The sequence below is a fragment of the Gavialis gangeticus genome, unplaced genomic scaffold (genome assembly GCF_001723915.1).
Source record: "Gavialis gangeticus isolate Ggan-Ray unplaced genomic scaffold, GavGan_comp1, whole genome shotgun sequence".
In the NCBI taxonomy this organism is placed as follows: domain Eukaryota; kingdom Metazoa; phylum Chordata; order Crocodylia; family Gavialidae; genus Gavialis; species Gavialis gangeticus.
The window spans coordinates 186424110-186433907 of NW_017728992.1; the positions used below are offsets into that span (position 1 = coordinate 186424110).

The following is a 9798-nucleotide window of genomic DNA, read 5'->3' on the forward strand; positions in this document are numbered from 1 at the left end:
CCCATTTCTGTCCTTCATCGTTTACCCCACACACAATATATATACAAGGGTAAGACTTTATTTTGAGCTATCATGCAATCACCTATATATACATTACTCAAAAGAACATAGAGGCCAAAAAATATATTTTAAAAATAGAATTAAAATGTTATAGTAGAGGCTTGATTTTTAGTACAGGATTCTTGTCTGTAATTTGTTAAAAGTGTATATTCTGAAAGATTTTGTGAACGTGGCCTTCGACAGCTCACCAAACCTCATTAAGTTGCCCACCAGCCAAAATATTTGCCCACCCCTGCGCTAAATGGTAATTGGTTAGCTTAACTTGGACAGAAGTTTTATTTTTTCAGTGGGACATGGCATCTCTTGGGTATACTCTGGTCTGGAAACAGGATTAGGAGACAAGGGCCAGGTCCCAGGGGTCACAAGTATTAGATCCAGCTGAAGGTCAGGGGAAAGGAAACATGAAGCAAGGAAGGAGAGAGCAAAAAACGAGAGGAGCCCGCCTGCAGAGAAAGGACAGGCTCCTCCTGGTAGCCAACAACCCTTTCTGCCTCAGTGCACTTGATTTTGAAGTGTTTGCACTTGATTTTGTTACCAGGCTGGCTACAAGCCCGATTGGTCTGCTTTTGAACTTACATACTCCAGGCATTTACCCACCGCCCAAGAGTTTGAGCAAGATGGTTTACTATGAGAACACAACTATGGAACGCAGCAAGCCTGGACTGTGCCCTGTTCTGGACAATTAGCATCATCAACGTGGCTATTATCTGCAGCTGCATCCTCCCACCCCAAACTACCTGGGCCTCCCCTCAGCCCTCTGCCAGCCTGGGGGCTGCTGCCCTGCCCAATCCGTTCTCCTTTTGCACCTCCCTTTTCCTCTGCCAGCCCAGGCCAAGTCCCCAGGGATGCCCAGCTCGTCTCCCTCCTGCATCTGGATACCTCTACTTTTTGTCCGTCCTCCATCGCCACTCACTGCACCTGCGCAGCACGCCCAGTCCCCACAACTCCCCTCCCCCACCCCTCCGCTGTCGTCACATCGCACTAGGGCTCCTCAGCGCGCCCGGCCCCGGCCCACGCGCTCTGCCATTGGCTGGCGCGCCATAGCGCCATCTCGGCTTAGCAGCCCCGATTGGCTGCGCGCCGCTAGTTCCCGAGGCGCGCGGCGCAGGCGAGAGGGAGGCTGCAGCGTCTCATTAGCATACGCCCCGCCCCTCCTCCCGCCGTTGCCTAGCAGCGGGCGCGGCGCAGCATCCCGCCGGGCCGAGCGGGGCGGGGGCGGCGGGAGATGCGCGCGTGCTGGCGCTGCCACCGCTCGGGCTGCGAGGCGCTGCCGAGAGCCGCAGGGCGCACTGCGCGGGGCCATGTGGACCTTTCTGGGCATCGCCTCCTTCGTCTACGTCTACAAGAAGTGCGGGGACCTGCTGAGCGGCGCGCACAAGGAGCTGGCGCTGGCCGCGCTGCTCTTCCTCTCGCTCGGCTGGCTGCTGTCGTCCCGCTACCGCAAGCGGCCCCGGGCTCTGCTCTCCGCCCTGCCCCTCGTCGGCTTCTTTTGGGACGGCTCCGGCGACAGCGACAGCTCCCTGCCGCCCGGCCGCCCCCGGGCCCCGCAGGTACGTGCCTCGCGGGCGGGCGTCGCTGGGGCCCGGGGCATCCCTCCCTACACCCAGGGCACCCCTGATTGGCCCGGGGCCACCCCCTCCCTAGACCCGGGACATCACCCCCTGGTCTGGGGGCACCCCCTTCCTGGTCCTAGGGCACCCCTCCCAGGGCTCCCCTCCCTAGACCCTGGGGCACCCTTCCCTGGTCTGGGGGCACCCCTTCCTGGTCCCAGGAAACCCTCTTCCAGGTCCCAGGGCACCCTTCCCTGGGCTCCTCTCCCTAGACCCAGGGCACCCCTGACTGGTCCTGGGGCACCCCTCCCAGGGCTCCCCTCGCTAGACCTGGGGCACTCTTCCCTGGTATGGGGGCACCTGTTCCTGGTCCCAGGGCTCCCCTCCCTAGACCTGGGGCACTCCTCCTTGGTGCCAGGACACCCCTTCCTTTTCCCAGGACTCCCCTCCCTAGACCTGGGGCACCCTGCCCTGGCCCCCGGGCACCCCTCCCAGCGTGCCCCTTTGCAAATGCCAGCCCTTTGTTGTTCCCCCTTTTTTTTTTTACTATGGAAAAATGATAGCTCTCTTCTTTTCTCGTAAGACTGTTTCAGTTGCTGAATTGCATCTGATGAAGACTGCCCTCAGTCAGGGCAGTGCAGTTGTCCAGCCTGATTTATGTTCCTCTTAATTTACTGGGTGGTATAGTCATTATAGTCTCTGTCAATGTGGCAACATGTTACTCAGTAATGCAGATTCTTGGTTCCTTCCTGGGTAGTCATTTTACCTTCAAGCCTTCAGGGTTTTGCTGGTGTAAGCACTGCAGAGACGTGCCTTGCGTACAGCCATGGCAAAGTATGTTGGATTTCTTTCTGCCTAATGTCACCGGCAAAACCACCGCTTAAATTCTGGCATGCAGAGTCTTTGTTACTGGGATTGATAAAAGAAGCAGGAAAAAATGTTGGAATTTGGGTAGCGGCCGTATCTCCAGCAGTTAGAAAAGGGATATGCAGGTTTGATAAGGGAGGTAATGAGATAATATAAATGAGAATCTCTTCTATTGGGCTCCTTGTCGCTTCCCTTCTTGTTTAAGGTGTCCTGGAGAAGCAACAGAGAGTGCAGGGTACAGTGCCCTTAGTCTAAACTGAATCAGACACGCATAAGCTTTCCTGAGCCACCGCCTTTGCTGTATTTCAGGTGCTAGGTGAAGATGTGATCGTCAGGAAGGTGTTATAACTTGTGAGACGTTACAGAGGCAAATGATAACTCTGCTTATAGTTAAAGTTGTCTAACACTTACCAGGATACAATTTTTGCTTTGTCAGTTTGACAGACTTATCTGAGCCGACATTTCCCTGCTGGGCACAGAGGGCAGAAGGGGAGCCTGGAGGGGCGCTGGGGGGAAATGTGTTTTAGGATTAAAGATTCACACAGCTGGAAGGATTTCATCTAGTCCAGTCCTCTGCTTAAAGTAACAGTAGCCTTGTCTAAGTCACCCAGATATAAAATTTGGTTAATCTGCACTTAAACTTTTTGTGGCAGAGATCCCACCCCGTCTAGAGTAATCTGTCGCAGTGTTCACCCACCGTTATAATGATAAAGTTCTTACAATCTAACCTAAATGTTTATTTTTGCAATTGAAGCCCATTACTTATTGTCCTTTCACCTTGAAATGCAGAATATCTGTATATGAAGACTGTTGCCAAATCATCCTTAGGTTTCTCTTGTCCAAACTAAATCATCTCAGTTTTCCCAACCTGTCATTACATAATGTTTTCTAGATCTCTTGTCATTATTGTTGCTCCTTTGGATTCTCTTCAATCTGTCCCTGTCTTCCTTGAAGTGCGGCGCCCAAACACACTTTGGATGAGGTCTCACTAATGCTTCACAGATGAGAAGAAGCGTTGTATATCAGGGTGGGAAGTTATTTGGACTGGAAAGTCTTGTTGGGCTGCTGAGGGCGGCACACACCAAAGTATTGGTGTTTACAGCAGCTGTACTTAAAAATCACCACACGATTTCCCACACACAAAATTACCGTATTTCCACAGTGATTTCCACACAGTCACCAAATCACCAGTTTTCCACAGTATCACCGTATTTCCACACACACGTCTACAAAACAAGTCCCCACCCCCCATTTTTCCATACAAAAATTACCATTTTGCCACAAAAAGGTCCCAGACGACCACACATAATTACCATTTTTCCACAGAAGAATCACGTTTCTAGAAGGGTCCCAAGTGGCCACACACAACGGCAGGTTTTCCCCACACACACTCACCATGCACCCACATGTGTTTGCACACAAAGCTCCAAGGCATGGTGCACAGCTGCATTTCCACACAGCGTGCCCCCCCTGACAAGACTACCGTGACCCCCTCTTGTCTGGCAGCACCTGGTGCCAGGTCCTGCCCATGTGCTCCTCTGCACCTCCACTGCCCTGGTGTGCGCCATGCCGCGCTGCCTTGCTACATGGCGAGGCCAGATGGTGCAGGGCGGTGTGGGGCTCCCTGGGATGGAGTGAGGAATGTGCAGGCTCAGGGCAGGCAGCACGGAGCAGCATCCTGTTGGCACTGGCTCTGTAGAGCAGTGGTCTCCAAACTTTTTTGATCGTGCACCCTTCTCAGTAAAAAATTTTTGAGCACACCCCCCCAGTATATGTATATTTATTTATTTATAAATTATTTACATGTACTACTCAGTGTAACACTGTACAAAGTTTGGAGACCACTGTACACTGTACTACTGTACCTCCGCGTTGTGGAACTCCCACTCTTCCCTCAGGATACCTCGCGTACCATACGTGACATGTGACCGTCTGACATATGGACTAAGTGAGGGCGCCAGTGTCAATCCATATATTAAATATTAGTAAAGCTTAATTTCTTTCTTTCTTTTTTTAGATAAAAAATAAATATAAATAGAAGTTTTAATATTTTCTTCTCACATCCCAATGGATCGTCTTGCACACCCCCTGGGGTGCGCGCACCCCACTTTGGAGACCACTGCTGTAGAGGAGCAGCCTGTGTCTACCTGCTGCTCGGCCATGACCCTTGGCACTCGGGATGGCTCGGGGAAGAAAGCAGACAGGGGCTGTGGGTGCCACTCATCTTCCTGCGGGACGTTCTGGGCTCCTTTGTGCCAAGCCAGACCTGTCCTTCTGCATGTACAGTGGCTTGGGGCCCATGTGCTCCACTCCCACCACTGCAGGGGACTGCACCCAATGCCTCTGGGTGCATGTGTTGCTCTCCCTGCCATTGCACGTGGCTGCTGCAGACCGCATCTGGAGTGCTGCTTCTTTCCAGTGGGCAAGGGCTGGCATGGCAGCCAGAGGGGCTACACACAGCAGTGGTTCTCTATCTGTTTGGAGTCTAACAAACATGATATAGGTCTACCCAAAATTTACCTGTGGGCTGGATAAAATTAGTTGTGGACCAGGTACAGCCCATGGGCCATATTTTGCCCACACCTATTTTATGTGCCTTGCATACTGTGCTCCTGTTAGGATATAACTCAATATGCACTTTGCTTTTTTGCAACCATGTTCCACTGTTGATTCAATAGGTTGCAATCCACAGTAAGCCCCAGGTCTATTCCTGTAGTATTGCAGCTCAGCTAGTCTTTCTCCATTTTGTGTTTGTGCCTTTGATTGTTCCTTCCCCAGTGCAGTACTTCACACTTGTCTGTATTGAATTTCATCCTGTTTATTTCTGACCTTTTTCCAATTAAGGTCCTATGGGCAGCTAGGACTTGAAATTTGGCAGGGGTGAGGCCCTGATGTGAGGATTTTGCTTGCTGCATCTCCTATAAAGATTTGCCCAGTTTGGCCCTCCTAAAACTCTCCCTTCTGACCAATGATGTCACATCAGCAGAGAGTCTAATGTGCCCTGCAACTCCCTTCACACAAGCCCGTCCTAGTGAGCTCAGCACACACTATACAGGCATGTCTCTTACTACTCTGAAGTCGTGTCATTGAATATCAATGACTGATGTCATCTTACTCAGTAGCTATGTCATGCTGGGTTAGGAGAATGGGGACTCATACCTGCCTGGGATGGACAAAAGTGACTAACAAGAGATGGTTCACATTAATTCCATTTCATATTTCTTGTATATTGCTATTGGTAATAAATACAGACAAAAATACTGGATAGATCATTTACATTTTTTTTGGCCTTAATTTCTCCATAGGGTAGAGGAGGAGTAGACGTCTTGGAACCAGTTCTGACAGAGGCTACTGCAGATATGACATTAGTGTCTCAAAATGAGCCAGAAGTTATCATTGTTGGTTCAGGCGTACTTGGTTCTGCTTTGGCTGCAGTTTTGTCAAGAGATGGAAGAAAGGTGACAGTAATAGAGAGGGATTTGAAGGAACCTGACAGGATAGTTGGAGAATTGTTACAACCAGGAGGCTATAATGCTCTTATGGACCTGGGTCTTGAAGGTAAGTACACTTTAAAGTACAGTGAAATCTGGTAATTAGTCACTGAGAACTCATCACTATAGTTTATTAATTTGTGCACTGAATCTGAGATTCCCATTTACTTGTATTCAAAACACTTTCTAATTTGTTGCTTGTAAATTGTAGTCATTTTCAAATGTACGCACATAATAAATCATAATGGACTTTTCTTTGGATAAGTAGTTTAAGGCATGTCAAGCCACTCTGAATATTTTACTGTACAGATTTTGTGTTACAGAGGTATTTGACAAGGAAAAAACCCATTGGAAGGCATACTTACAAAATATATCCAGTAGGTAGGGACCTATCTAGTTTGTGGGAGCTGCCCCCAATTTCATAGGCAGAATGTGGGCCCGGGCAGCCATTTCACAGGTGCCCTCCCGTGGCTTGGATTGGCCAGGGGGCCACAGTAGTCCTGCCCCTTGCCACTGATTGGCGGGGGGGGCTGCCTGTCATGTGTCCCTGCCCCTTGCCATGGATTGGCTGCCAGGGCTGTCCATCATGCAGCCCCACCCCTCACCACTGATCGGTGGAGGGGTGGGAGCAGCAGCCATCTACCTAGGAGCCCTTGTAATGGGTAGTCCTACCACCCTTTTCCTCCCTGGTGAGATGCTGCAGCGCTTAATAAGATTTTTTTTCTTTCCATGAATTTTGCGGGCAAAACCAGTACCTATGGGAATATATGGACTGAAATGGATTGCTTGTATGTTTACAAACCAACCATTTTGAAAATGTTCCCTTTTGTTGAATGGGCACTGAAGACATAAACATTTGAAATAGTGTCTAATTTTTACACAGTAATCCATGTCTTTTTCACTGTTCTTTAGGTTTTCACTAATTTATTGGGATCTAATTTGCAGATACGGTGGAAGGTCTTGATGCTTATGTAGTACATGGTTACATAATTCATGATCGAGAGAGTAAAACGGAGGTTGAAATTCCTTATCCAAAGTCAACAGAAGGTCGGGTGCAAAGTGGAAGAGCATTTCATCATGGGCGCTTCATCATGGCTCTCCGAAAGGCAGCCCTAGCAGAACCCAAGTAAGGAAGTTTAAAAGTTAATGAATTTAGATTGCCACTTTTGGGTACTGATCCTACATTATGATGCTACATGGCTGCTGCAGAGATTCTGTCAATCTCTGAGGATGCTTTATGGTATAATGATCACATCTGCATAGCTCTGAAGCCATGTAAAGGCAGCAAAACTACTGCAACTTTAACTCCTCCTGATTCAATGTCAAAGTGAGGGGGATTTCACTAACTAGTATTGCTATAGGATCATGCAGATATAGCAGTTGATGTGTGTTTCTGAGTGGCAGGTCCCCCTCTCCTTTTATCCTAGAATCGTAGAATCATAATGCCTTTTTTGCCACAGTCTTTACAGGCAAGGTTAGATCCCAGACTACTGCACCTGGAAGCATAGGTTGGGGATGAGGTGAACAACCAGCAGTGACAAAAGAACAGGTCAGAGACTGTTTAGAAAAGATAGACATATATAAGTCCATGGGGCTGGATGGGATGTACCCTAGGGTGCGGAGGGAGTTGGCTGATGTGATTGCAGAGCCATTGGCCATCATCTTTGAAAACTCATGGTGATTGGGAGGGGTCCCAGATGATTGGAAAAGGGAAAACATTGTGCCCATATTTAAAAAAGGGAAAAAGGTGGATCCAGGGAACTATAGACCAGCCAGCCTCACCTCAATCCCTGGCAAAGTCATTGAGCAGATCCTCAAGGAATCCATTTCTAAGCACTTGGAGGAGAAAAAGTTGATTAGGAACAGTCAGCATAGATTCACAAAGGGCAAGTCATGCTTGAGAAACCTGATTGCCTTCTATGCTGAGATGACTGGCTCTGTGGATGTGGGAAGACCAGAGGATGTGGTGTACCTTTATTTTAGGAAGGCTTTTGATACGGTTTCCCACAACATTATCCCAGACAAGCTGAGAAACTACGGGCTAAATGAATGGATTGTAAGGGGTTAGAAAAGTGGCTGGAGCATCGGGCTGAGAGGGTAGTAATCAATGGCTCAATGTCTAGTTGGCAGCCAGTATCAGGTGGAGTGCCCCAGGGTTGGTCCTGGGACCAGTTTTGTTCCATATCTTTATCAGTGACCTGGAAGATGGCATAGAGTACACCCTAAGCAAATCTGCAGATGACACCAAGCTGTAGCTTGGTACATAGTAGATTTGCTGGAGGGTAGGGCTACGATTCAGAGTGACTTAGACAAATTGGAGGACTGAGCCAAAAGGAATCTCCCAGGAAAATTGCGAAGTCCTGCACTTAGGATAGAACAGTCCCACGCACTGATACAGGCTGGGGGCTGACTGGCTGGACAGCAGCTCTGTAGAAAAGGACCTGAGACAATAAGTGGAATATGAGCTAATAGTGTGCCCTTGTTGCCAAAAAGGCTAATGGCATACTGGGCTGTATTGGTAGGCATGTTGCCAGTAGGTCAAGGGAATTGATTTTCCCCCTCTATTCAGCACTGGTGGGGCCACATCTGGAGTCCTGTGTTCAGTTTTGGGCCCTCCAGTACAGCATGTGGGCAAATTAGAGAGAGTCCAGCAGAGGGCAACAAAAATGGTTAGGGGGCTGGAGACATGACTTCTGAAGAAAGACTCGGGGAACTGGGATTATTTAGTTTGGAGAAGAGAAGACTGAGGTGGGATTTAATAGCAGCTGTCAACTACCTGAAGGGAGGTTCGAAGGAGAAAGGAGTGAGACTGTTCTTACAGATGATAAAACAAGGAGCAGTGGTCTCAAGTTGCAGCAAGGGAAGTTTAGGTTTGATATTAGCAAACATTCTCACTAGGAGGATAGTAAAACACTGAAACAGGTTACCCAGAGAGGTGGTGGAATCTCCATCCTTGGAGTTTTTCAAGAACCGGCTGGACAAAGCCTTGGCTGGGATAATCTAGTTGGGGATGGTCCTGCTTTGAGCAAGGGGTTGGACTAGATGACTGCCTGAGGTCCCTTCCAAACGTGATTTTCAGTGATTCTATGAAGCTGCTCCATCTGCAGAGTGGAACTGTGTAGATACAGAGTAGATCATCTGCAGATCATCCTGATGTATAACCAGAATGATAATTAATTTTTATTTGCTTTAGCATGCATATGTTTTCCTTCTATGGGTATTTATAATATGTGGAAACATTACATAATAGCCTGTTAAAGGAGGATTACTAAGAATATGCAATCAATAGTGCATTAGTCTTTGGAAAAATTAAGACATGAATTTCTAGGAATATGTACTTCAGGCATTGGGCAGGAACAAAATAATGGACCACATAAGGAGTAACCCAAGCATCAGAGCTTGATTCTCCTGTTGCATCCATGTGTCATTTATATTTTTGATAACTGGTTATAAACCATTGGTGCAAATGGAGAATTCTGATTTGATATGTTGCTCTGACAAGTGTTTTTAGTTGCATGTTGTGGGTTTTCATAGACATTAGGGCTGGAAGGGACCTCAGATGATAACTGAGTCCAGCCCTCTGCCCCAGGGGCAGGAAGTCAGCAGGGGTCATAGGATCCCAGTAAGATAGACATCCAAATGTCTCTTGGATGCGTTCAAAGTAGGTGCTTGAACCACCTCTGATGGCAGGCTGTTCCAGACCTTGGGGGCTTGGACGGTAAAGAAGTTCTTCCGTAATGTCCAGCCTGAAATGATCATGGAGGAGTTTGTGACTATTCGACCTTGTCATCCCTTGGGGCTCTCTGGTGAACAGACGTTCCCCCAGATCC

General features: G+C 48.4%; 1 protein-coding gene across 1 annotated transcript in view; it reads left to right on the forward strand.

Annotated features, from left to right (window-relative positions):
* Nucleotides 1–1275: 1275 nt before the first annotated feature.
* Nucleotides 1276–9798, forward strand: part of SQLE (squalene epoxidase) — a 43429-nt gene continuing 34906 nt past the window's right edge. Inside the window, exons 1-3 of the mRNA XM_019528153.1 lie at nt 1276–1610; nt 5783–6035; nt 6914–7094. Of these exons, the coding sequence (XP_019383698.1) occupies nt 1362–1610; nt 5783–6035; nt 6914–7094 (683 nt within the window). The 5' untranslated portion in view covers nt 1276–1361. The remainder of the gene's footprint in view (nt 1611–5782; nt 6036–6913; nt 7095–9798) is intronic.